This window comes from Natator depressus, chromosome 27 (assembly GCF_965152275.1).
Source record: "Natator depressus isolate rNatDep1 chromosome 27, rNatDep2.hap1, whole genome shotgun sequence".
NCBI lineage: Eukaryota > Metazoa > Chordata > Testudines > Cheloniidae > Natator > Natator depressus.
The window spans coordinates 9,148,437-9,160,080 of NC_134260.1; the positions used below are offsets into that span (position 1 = coordinate 9,148,437).

General features: G+C 56.5%; 1 protein-coding gene across 2 annotated transcripts in view; it reads right to left on the minus strand.

The window, feature by feature from the left end:
• The window catches only part of ITGA3 (integrin subunit alpha 3), a 44,262-nt gene extending 34,077 nt beyond the window's left edge, over nt 1–10,185 (minus strand). For both annotated transcript variants that reach the window (XM_074941029.1, XM_074941030.1), the window contains exon 1: nt 9,914–10,185. In XM_074941029.1, coding sequence (XP_074797130.1) covers nt 9,914–10,158 — 245 coding nt within the window. In that variant the 5' untranslated portion in view covers nt 10,159–10,185. The remainder of the gene's footprint in view (nt 1–9,913) is intronic.
• Between the last annotated feature and the right edge of the window lie 1,459 nt (nt 10,186–11,644).

The window sequence follows — 11,644 nt, forward strand, 5'->3', positions numbered from 1 at the left end:
GCAGCTAGTGAGGAGGAATCTCCAGGCTGCGCAAAGGCAGGGACTGACTTCCCCTCGTAGCCCGAAGTGGGTGGTCCTGGCTCGGCAGAGGGAGGGTTGGGGCGGGGGGGGGGGGGGGAAATCTAGCACTAAAGCCGCGTGAATCTCGGCGTGGAGCGAGCGCATTCCTCCCCGCTGCAGGGCTATCACTCACTCTTCTCCCCATTATAAACATATCCCCCAGCCTGCCGGGACGCCGGCAGCGGGAGCAACCGCCTGATCCTTGCCACTGCTGCACAGCTTTCAGGAGAGAGAACTATCCCCTTGCCACTCCGAGGCCGGCTTCCCTGCCTGCTAGGCCACCTGCCGCCCAGACGCTGGACAAGGGGCTGAGCCCCGTACGGCAGAGCGACGCTCACCAGCACTGGGAGGAAAGGGAGGTTTGCTCAGCCAAACTAGCAACCCCCACAGAGCACTCTGAGGGTGGATGTGGACAGTACGCCCCCACTTCCCCTTTCAGCAGCGCTTCTAGCCTCAGGCTTCCCCCTGCCAAGGGAGGCCTGGAGATGCTCTTCCCCTCTGGTCCCGGTGAGGCCGTTCTGGGAAAAATCCAGCTGCCTTTCCTTAGGACGGGTGGTTAAAGCTTTGTCCTCCCACCTGCCCCGACCCCAGACTTTTGTAGGTCTCCTTCCGGGAATGCGGAAGCCTCAGCTGCAGAGTGGGGGTGCAGAGGAAGTGGACGGCGGGGAAATGTAAGCAGATGACAAGCCCTGATGTAGGGGAGAGCCCCCTTCAACCTCTGGGCCCCAAGTTCAGAGTTAGGGGTTTCGTTTGATTTCTTCCAAGCAGAAGACTACGAGGCAGGAGAGCTGGGCTCTGTTCCTGGCTGTGGGAGGGGAGTGGGGTCTAGTGGCTAGAGCAGTGGGGACAGAAGCCAGGACGCCTGGGTTCTATTCCTGGCTCTGGAGGTGCGGGACCAATTGAAGAGTTTGGACCCATATCCAATCAGTCCAAAAAGCCTCCGATATTTGGGGTGGGGAGGGGGAAGAAAGTTTGTTTCAGTTAGGGTCACCCCCACCGTTCTGGATCCCTGCTCCCCAGGAATTAACAGACCACCTAAAGCGGGCAGGATTCCTGCATGAGCTGCTTTCCCAGGGCGGGTGACGCAGCTGGGAATCCCTCCAGCACCGAGGGACATCAGGGCAGACAAAGCTGGTGGCTTTGTCAGGGTAAACACAGATCCCTCAGGCGGGGGATAATCCTCCTGGAGGAAGGCGCCCATTCGGGGAGGCTGCAGAAGGATTCACTAGCCAGGGGAGAAGGGGGGTTGCCCACACCCTGAAGCAGGCAGGGCTGCAGCACGCTGGAAGCGGGGGGCGGGGAAGGGAGCAGGCAGGAATGCAAGAGGTCGCCCCCACCTCCCCGCTGCCCTGGATCCAGTGTTGGCTGGTACGGCAGGGACCGGTGGTGACTCCCCCACAGGCCCTGGCTGGGGGAGGGGAGCAAGGTGGGGAGGGGATGCAGGCAGAGAGGCTCCCATCTGGCCCCAGCCCCTGGAATTCTCTCCCATCTCTCGCTCAAGGCACGGGCTGGGCGCTGCCCCTGCTCGCCTGGCAGGCCAGCACACGCTTCGACCGCTGACATTCCCCCTAGCTCCCGGCTATAAAAAAATCCCAAATACCTGGCAGCGTCGGGAGCGCCAGAAAAGCCAGGAGCACGTGGGCGCTGGAGCAGCCAAAGGGGCGTGGATCGTGCCGGCTGTACTGGCCTCGCTCCTGCAGAAGGACAATGGGTTGGACACGAGGCACGGCTCTCCTCAGCCAGGCGGTTGTCATGCCCTGGGCTCTCAGCAGAGCCAGCCGCCTCCACCCAAGGGACAGAGCACTCCCTGCTAATGCTAAGATCCAACCCCCCCAGGGCACCTTTCACCCCGATGCACTTTACAAACAGCAATCCCACCACCAAGATGCAGCCACCTCTGGGGTGGGACGTGGCAGCTTCTTTCGCCAGCATGCAGCTATGCTGCACTACATTTTGGGCCAGTGCTGTATTCACTCAGAATGACTGGGGAGGGTGGCGGCAAGTGAACCAGCCGGGATTTGGCCTGGACACCCTGATCTGTGCTTTAACTTGTCTTGCTCTCTCTCTCTCTCTCCCCTTATCATCTCCAGCTCCTCTGGGCTGCTAGCCCAGCATCTGCCCACCTGGCAAGAGCCCGGGCCCGGAGGAAAGAGGAAGTGGAGACCGTGCACATGACACAATCCCTGCACTGTGCGGCTTTCAGCCTCCACGCACAAGCCAGAGCAAAGCAACCCCTGGTGTCCTCCGCAGACACCCGGTGCAGGGAAGCACCGTGCACAGCCTCAGCTCCCGCAGGCAGGAAGCCATGGGGCTGAGTGCACAATGGGGCAACGGGGCCCCCCCAAGAATCCCTGCCATCCCCATGCAGTAGGCCCCGATGGCCCTGCCCTAGCAGCCGTCTGGGCAATTTTCAGTCCCCGTTTGAAGAGGCCTCCAGCTACTCTGGACTCTGCCCCCTGCATCCCCGGGTCCAGGTGACGACAGACCCATGTGACATGTCTCAACAGCTCCCCTTTGCCAAGGAGGCAGAACAGGAATGGGAGGCGGCCCCACTCCGAGCCTCCTTTATCTTTAGTGCCTGCCCATCAAACAGCGCTCAGCTCCCCTTCAGCTCCCAGGATGCAACAGACCTCACCGCACAGGGCACTGAGACAGGCCCTAGATCAGCTTGGATACAGACTTCCCCCAGTGTTGGCCTGGGATTAGATCCAGAGGTCTTGACTTGGGCCCAGCACCCCGTCAGGATCGGGGCCTTGCTGAGCAAATACACACGGGGTCCCTGCCCCGTGGGGCTGTCAAACCAACGCAAAACTTCATGCGTGCACACACGTTTCTCTTACGTTTGGAACCGGTGCAGATTTACAAGCAGCCTCTGTCCTTCCTGATCCATCCCGGCCGCTCCCCCACAGTCCCCAGCCCAAATGCTCGGATGAATGTTGCTTCACGGAACCCACCCAGAATCTTGCGTGATTCACCCCGCACCCTGGTTCGTTTTCGCCGCTCCGCGTCTGCCCTCCTGTCACTTTCTAAGGCCTTGTCTACACTTAAAACACTACAGCGGCCCACTTCCATCAACGTAGATAAGTTCCTGGAGGATAGGTCCGTCAAGGGCTATCAGCCAGGGTGGGCAGGGATGCAACCCCATACTCTGAGTGTCCCTAGCCTCTATTTGCCAGAAGCTGGGAGTGGATGACAGGGGATGGATCACTTGATGATGACCTGGTCTGTTCATTCCCTCTGGGGTACCTGGCATTGGCCACTGTCGGAAGACAGGGCACTGGGCTGGGCTGTCTGACCCACTATGGCCATTCCTATGTTCTAACCAAGCAATGTCTACACCGCTCAGGGCTGTGGATTGTTCCCCCCCCCTCCCCCGTGAGCATTGTAGTTATGACCACCTAATCTTCTAGTGTAGACCAGGCCTTAGTCTCACCATCCATGTGCTTTAGGACTCTGTAGCTATCACCCTTCTGGTCCCCGTTATCACAGCACCCTGAGCAGTCCAGGGCTGCTTTACCCATAGAGTTGGCATTTTAGCTTCTCAATTCTTTTTCTTCTCTTACCTGCTGTCCAGACAGTAAATCCAGACCAACCCCCTCATCCCCAACCCGCACTCTCTTCCTCCTCCCTGAACGCTGTGGCAGACCCATCCCTGTATTGCAGAGCTTTACTTGGGGCTTTTTACCATCGATCCCGTTAAAGAAACAAACGGATCCACTCTCCTCTAAAAGGGAAAGCATCTTCCTTGAAGCTCGCAATCCCTTGTCACTATCCCAGAGCAACGATAAAGAGAGTGAATCAGTTTATACGCTTTGTAATTACTGGAAAGGACGCATTATTGGCCTGCCAGCGAGCCAGGAGATGGCTGGAAGGCAGGCGATGGGCAGGTTTTTAAACACCTAGAGATTTTAGGAAGGGCTCCAGCCCAAGAAGAGGTGGGAGGGGGCAGAGGGAAAGTGAGAAGTGGCAGCTAATGACTGACAGCAGCATGAATTCTGGCTATTTGCAAAAGGCTTGTAAAAGAATTTCCTGAATTAGCAAAATCCTCTTTGGGGGAGGGGGGACGGGGGGTACCGGAGAAATTAAACAATTGCTGCTACTCCAGATGCAAAAAAGAACATCTCTGAGACGACCAGACACTGCGTCCCCATGCTCACTTTTATTATTTACATTACAGTATCCAGCAGACAGCGGGGCCCCAGCTTGCCAGGTGCCATACAGAGCCAGAGAAAGAGATGGCCCTGAAGAGCTCACAGGCTGGCAGCTTCCACTTCTGGGCATCCGTTCTGAGACACCTCATGGTCAAGGCAAGAGCGGGGAGAGCATAGGCACAAAGAGGACAAATGGGTTGTCCAGTGTCTCTCAGCAGAGCCAGGTCTCCTCCACCCCACTGTCTTACCCACTGGTTACATCGTCTTGCCAGAAGGAGCTAATGTCTAAGAGCTTAGCTATTGGACTCGACCAGTAAATTGGGTGTCAATCCTCATGCTTCAGGGCATGGAGTCAGGCAGGAATCCCCCCGCGCCCCCTCCCCCCCGATGCATTGTACAGGCCAGGCGTGCTAGGGTTTGTGGTTTCTTTGGTGCACCTTCCTTTGTAGCCTCCAGTGTTGTAGACAGGCTGGGATGGATCAGTTGGGCAATTCCTGGATTTCCTTCCTGCCGCCCCAGTCCACAGGCGTAATTTCTCACAGCTTTGGGGTAACAGAGCCAATGCACCCTCCAGATACCAGCCAGGCATCCGCCATGGATAAGGAGTCTCTCCCCTGCATAGGCTGTCATTGCCTTGAGCACCAGGAATGCCAAGAGATCATCTCTAAGCCCTGCTGTCCAGATATGCATTCCCTGAGAGACGGGCCCTTCCCCACACATTATTGGCCTAGCGCTCACAGGAGCAACGCCGCTGTGCCCTATGCAGCTGGGCACAGGGAAGGACCTAACCTTGCTGCTGCCCAATCTAGTCTTTCAAGGCAGGGCCTGAGGCACGCTCAGGGTCAGTGAGACACCCCCCGCTCTGGGCAGGGGAAACAAGGGCCTGATTTGCTGAAGTAGCCTCTTACCTCTGGGCGCCCAGCTTGGGATGCTTAAGGCCCGATCTCCAGAGCGGCTCAGCTCCTGGAGCTCCCGTTGACTTCAGCTGCAACTGGGGGTGCCCAGCACCTCTGAAAATCCAGCCCTTAAATGTCTCAGAGCGGGCGCCCAGAAGTGGACACAACCAGACTTGGTGAACACGTTTGCAAACACAGGTCGAGGTGAGTTACCTAGGGTCACCCAGCAGCTCGGCGGCACGGTTAGAAAGAGAACCGAGGAGTCCTGGATGCCAGCCCAGTGCTTTAACCACAAGGCCACTCAGAAACCAAAGCGGTCCAGCGATAGGCAGCTGAACTGATCAAAGGAGAGACTGAAAAGGTGAAAAGTAACATTTTCCAGAGTGCCTGAAGTGACTTGGGCCCTTGGGGAACAAACATTTAACAACGGGCTCTGCACTCCAGCAGAGAAAGGTATAACACTCCAGTGACTGGAAGCTGAAGCTAGACAAATTCAGACTGGAAATAAGGCATAATTTTTTTTTTTTTTAAGTGAGAGCAATTAGCCACTGGAACAACTTACCCAGGGTCAGCCATGGTAGATTCTCCATCACTGACAATTTTTAAATGCAGATTGGATGTTTTTCCTCAAAGATCTGCTGTAGGAATGATTTTGGGAAAGTTCTCCGGCCTGTGCTCTACAGGTGGTCAGCCGATGATCACACTGGTCCATCCTGGCCTTGGCATCTATGAAAGTCCCTTTCAAAAGTGAGCTTACCGCTGCACTCACAGGGTCAGTGAAACATCAGGGTTCTAAACACCAATGTCCCTTTTAAAATTAGTTCCCAAGTTACTCGGGCGCTTTGGAAAATTTTCCCCGAGAGCTATTTAATGTGGGAATAGAAGAGACATGGCAGCAGCGTCAAAAATAATGCCTGGTGCAGAAAATGCCTGTCAGTTCTCCCTTCCCTCTTCCCCAACAAAAGGAAAAGAGGACAGCAGATGAAATTCAAGAGATAAAATGCAAGTGGATGAAAGCACATCTTAGTACGGGCCCCAATCCAGCAAGCCACTTAAAACACAGGTGAAACGTTAAGTAACGCAAGTTGTCTCATTGAGATGAGTTGAGCTAAGAAGCATACATGTGTTTAAGTGTTTTGCTGGATCAGAGCCATAATACTCATGCTTCAAGGCATAAGCTGGCTGCAAACTGACAGGGGTCAGGAAGAAACTTCCCTTATGGACAGGTTGTTCCATAATTATCCATTATACTGTTTCATCCTCTGAAGCAGCAGCAGGTGCTAACCATGGTCAGAGACAGGTAACTGGACTAGGTAGACCACTGATCTGATCTGGCCTGGTGATTGTATGCTCCTGCTAAGCACATGATGAGCTGACTTGGAAATCCAGCTCCTTAATGATTCAGATAGCCAGTGCGCTCTCTCCCATCTGTGTCACCCTGCTCTCCTGGCAGCCCAGCCCCACCAGCTGCAGAACCAGCTGTCCCTTCCACACCCACTGAATCCAAGCCAGGATTTCAGGAGACCCTCTGTGGTGCCCGTGGGCAGTGCAGGCTGGGAGCCAGAGAGACCCACAGGGTCTGTCTGTATCCGAGCACTAGGGAAGAGGACCCAGGTGGTCAGTTTGCTTCTTCGCGTAAAGGGGGAAGTGCGTTCATGTCAGACGACCAGCGCAGCTAGGTGACTGGAGCGTGGTTGACACCGGATGCTTCACTGGAAAGCAAACTGCACTCACGAATCCCTCACCAAGTGTGCAATGCAGCAGATGGGGTGCAAACAGCCACCACTGGCCCACCCCTTCTGCACCCCAAGCATGTCCTCTGGCCTGCAGTCTGCTCAGTCTTGTTATCCCAAAGCTAACACAGGTGAGACAGAAAAGCTCAGCCCCAGGGTCAGGGTTGCAAAAGCAGCTGTTGCCCTTCGGACTTTTCTTTGCTGCCTTTCTCTGGAGAGCCCCAGTTACAACACCTCTGTCCTTCCAGAGCCCTCAGTGCCCACTCCCATGGGACCTTCCCGGAGCAGAACATGGAGAAGGCTCCGGTGTCCACCTTCCAAATCCTCACCCTGGGTGAGCCGCGTAAAGGGGGCTGCTGTGGAATCTGGCTTCGGTGCATCACTTTATCCGCAGAAAGGCCCGAGTCGCCAAGGTTTGGGCGTGGCTGAGGATTTGGGGTGATGGAATCATGGGCAGCATATGGACTCCTAGGGGGATAGAGGCAGAGAAGAACCTCGCGAGAGTCTGGATTTTAGCTCCGCTCTCGATCCCTCTGGGCTTTTAGCTGTTTCTCAGTACTCACCTGTCCCCCACCCCCTTGCAGTCCTTAATGGATTTCTTCTCCCAGCACCCTGGTGAGGCAGGGCAGGGATCAGTGTCCTGAGCGGCGAAGGCCCAGATCCACAACAGAGCGAGGTGACTAAATACCTTTGTGGAGCTAGACCTCAGTGACTCACCCAGTGCCACCTAGGCAAGTCTGTGGCGGAGCAGGGAATTGAATCCACCTCTCCCAAATCGTAGGCTAGGGCCCTAACCACTGGGACAGCCTTCCTCTCTAACAACCCCTCCCAAGCGGGGTAGAGCCCAGCAATCACCAGGCTTCCCCAACACACTTTGTGAGCCAACATTTCCCAGCGCGGAGCCCGCAACCCGTGTACTCCTCCTCCCCAGCAGCTGTTCTTGAGAGAGAGAGAAAACCATTTCACTCCCCCTTTAAAAAAAATAAATAAAAATCCCACACTTCATCAAGAGCATTTCCAATGAATCTTTGGAATGCACAGCGGATGCCTGCAGCCCATGCAGCTGCTGCAGTGAGAGCTCTCCGCAGGGCACCCAATCCCCGCTTCGTGCAATGGAAACAGACCCTTCAGCTGGCTCCCAACTTCAAAAGCCGGGGGAACCTGACTCCTCGCTGCCCCGCACCTCCTGCCGACATCTACACCGGTGCAAAATGACCCTGCCACGCTACGGAATCAGGGGAGCATTTTGCACTGGTGTCGATGACAGCATAAGGCCACCAGGAGAGTTCAAGGGTGGAGGGGACCCAACTGGGTCATCTAGCCTGACCTCCTGTCTGCCACAGGCCACCACCACCCAGCATCCGCACCCCAAACCCAACAACTGAAGATAGACCAAGGGATAGCTCAGTGATTTGAGCATTGGCCTGCTAAACCCAGGGTTGTGAGCTCAACCCTTGAAGAGGCCATTTAGGGATCTGGGGCAAAAATTGGTTGGATGATTTAATTGGGAATTGGTCCTGCTTTGAGCAGGGGGTTGGACTAGATGGCCTCCTGAGATCCCTTCCAACCCTGATATTCTATGATACAGGAGCCTAGACTGTTATGTGCGACAGGCAGAGATTAGGAAGGAGTGAGGGGCACCAGCGCCAGAGGCCCCCATAACGGCAGGGAATTGACCAAGTGAGATACACCCAGAAATCCTGGCAAGCGACCGTCACCCACACACTGCAGAGGAAGGTGACCCCCCCGCCAAGGTACAGGCAGGGGTGCTGGAACAGTTTGTGCTGAGAGCCATTGAACCAAACTGTAAACCCTGTATATAACAGAAACCACTTCAAGCCAGGGGGTGCGACAGCAGTTCCAGCACCCATGGGTGCAATGCAATCAAGCTGCCACGACTGTACAAAAATACTACAGCTGGATTCTCCCACGACTCACAGACTCTAATCAGCCAGTCCTGATTTACACAGGGATAAGGGAGTCAGGCCTTTGAGAGCACAAAATAGAGCTCTCCAAGAGAGCTGGGGGTCCAGGGTAAGGGGGGAGCTAGTTAATCAAGAGAGAATCCACTGACTGAAAGGCTCTTTTGCAAGGGTTTAGTAAAGAATCACAGGAATGTTCAACAGGTCCCTGGGAAATTTTCCTCCCCTCGCCACCAGCCTCTCACCCATTCATACATCTCCAGAGACGCTGGAGGGATTTTTTAGGGTTCATGGCCCTGCAGTTATACTCCAGGGCAAGGACCACAGAGGAAACCATTAAAAAGCTCCATCCACCCTCCCTCTGCCGAGAGATCCGGGACGAACACGGTAAAGGCCCAGGGCTGCTCCCATGGCAGCCTGGGTTAAAATGGGAATGTGCCAAGATTAGCCGGAGAGCTCTTATTCACCCTCTTGGGCTAGGAGGTTCTGGGTGCAGGTTGGACTTCAGCTCCTGTTCATTGCCTTACCCCGGGAAAGCTTTCTGGAGGGCAAAGCTGACTGTGTCACACAGGAACAGGGTCCGGTCTGCATCGGCAGCTGGCCTCCAGGGATGCCCCTGCAGCCAGCTGCTAAGGCTGATCCTGCAAACCTTACCCAGGTGTGTAAACTTTATTCACGGTGACCCAGGGATTTCAATGAGGAGTGAGTCAAGTTAGCCCCCCCCCCCCCCGGTTTGCAAGATTGGGCAGCCCCATGCAACCACAGGCTGGAGGAGGGGTGGGGGGTGCAAATTGCAAATAAATAATAATAAAGTCGTGCACCATTGCTCCAGTTGCAAAGTTGGCACCCCCTCTCCCCTCCACACCCCCCCAAAACGCTTCGGATCCCCTTTCAGCCGAGACTTCCAGTTCACAGCCCACCCCCCGCCCTCTCCTCCCAAGCAAAGCCGGGGCGGGCAAGCAAAGCAGGCTGAAGGGGGGCTGCACCCACCCCAGCAGCTGCTCGAATGCGACCCCCCAGCAATGATCCCCGGTTGCGAATGACCGGGGGGGGGGGAGCTGATCCCACCAACATCCCGCCTTTCCCCTAAGCGGGGGGGGGGGATCCCCATGAGCTAGGATCGGGGGCAGGTTTGCCGGCTGGGTACTCACAGGTATCTGTCCAGCCCGTCCGTCTGGTGGTGCAGCGCCACCGAGAAGCCGAAGAAGCTGCCTTCGGTCGCCCCCCGCTTCAGGACCAAGAATTTGGTGTCCAGGTTGAAGGCGGAGCCGCCCGGGCTGCAGAGAGCCCCCCAGACCAGGCAGAGCCGCACCAGCCGGCGCCCCCAGGGCGGCTGCTGGCGGGGCCCGGGGCCAGCCCTGCCGCGGCGGCAAAGCTGCAGGTCCCCCGGAGCCATGACGGGCTCGTCCCCGGCTTCCCGGCCAGTCCCCCGCGGGGCAAGGTCCGCAGCGGCAGCCCGCAGCCTCCGGTCGCCCCTGCGCCGAGCGCGTCCCCGGGCTCCAGCCGGCGCGGGCGGGGGCCGAGCGGGCCGCCTCCTCCGTCCCCACCTTGCGCGGCCCTTTTCTTCCGGGGAACAGGCACGATCGCGGCGGCCCAAGAGTTTAATTCTTAAAGGGGCCGTGCCACTGGGGAGGGGCGCTGGTTCCTAGGTGGGAGGGGAGGGCCGGAGGGGGGGGGCTGGTGTGTGTGTCTCCCCCCACCCCCCATGCTCAGGGCGTTTTGCAGGCGGATACAGGCGTTTGGACACAAGCTTTCAGCCCTGGGTGGCCATTGCAAGCGCCTCCTGCTCCATCCCACCACCTGGAGGGATGCTTTGCCCCCCCCCCCCCGCCCTGGAGCAAAGCCCTCAGGGGCCAGTGACAACTCTCAGCCCGGGGCAAGGCTCGCCGCGATCAGGCCCTCGGGCACCAGCCCCCTCGCCCTGCCAGGGAAAAGGAAGTCGCCCCGTGCGGTTAGTCCAACTCTGCTGTGACTGGGTTTTGTGGCGAAAGCCGGAGGACGCAGAATTATTGGAACCCCGGACGTTTTATCTTGGCCTGGCGGCCTTGGGGTCGGGTTCACAGCCCCGGAGACACCGAGAATAAATAGGGCTCTGAGACCAAGCGATCCCCACGCAATTTCCAACAACATGCACCCAAGCCTGGCTTAACAGGCTAGCCCCTGGGGGCAGGAAGGGAGGTTTGGTCCCATTCAGCCCTCGGCCTAGTGCAGGCCGCTGCGGGGTGGGCTAATCGAAGCCAGATGTACTGGTGTTTGTGAGAAGGAAGCTGCTGTGCTGAAGATTGAACTGAAACCCACCAAGTCCCTCTCCCCTACACCATGGAACAGCCCTCAGATGGCAAAAAAAGTTAAAAAAAAGAACTAGATAAGTTCCTGGAGGATAGATCCATCAATGGCTATTAGCCAGGGTGGGAGGGATGGTGTCCCTAGCCTGTGTTTGCCATAAGCTGGGAATGAGTGACAGGGGACGGATCACTTGATGATTCCCTGTTCTGTTCATTCCCTCCGGGACACCTGGCATTGGCCGCTGTCGGAAGACAGGACACTGGGCCGGATGGACCTTCGGTCGGACCCAATATGGCCGCTCGTCTGTTAATAACGTTCCATCCGTACTGACCTTAATTCAAACTGGCAGCCTATCAGGGAAAGTCCCCCAAGTTCATCTCCCACCCTGCTGAGATGGGTGGGAAGCAGTTTTCCAGTCCTGGGAAAAGTTTAAGATTTCAGAAAACGTTTCCCATCCCAACTCAAGATGAAAAGTCAAAAATCTCAAAACCATTTGCAAAAATCTTGGTGTGTGTGTGTGGGGGGGAATTGGTTTGTGTCAATCAATGTTTCATTTAGATAATTGCCACACATTTCATTTTGATTTTGACCCCCTT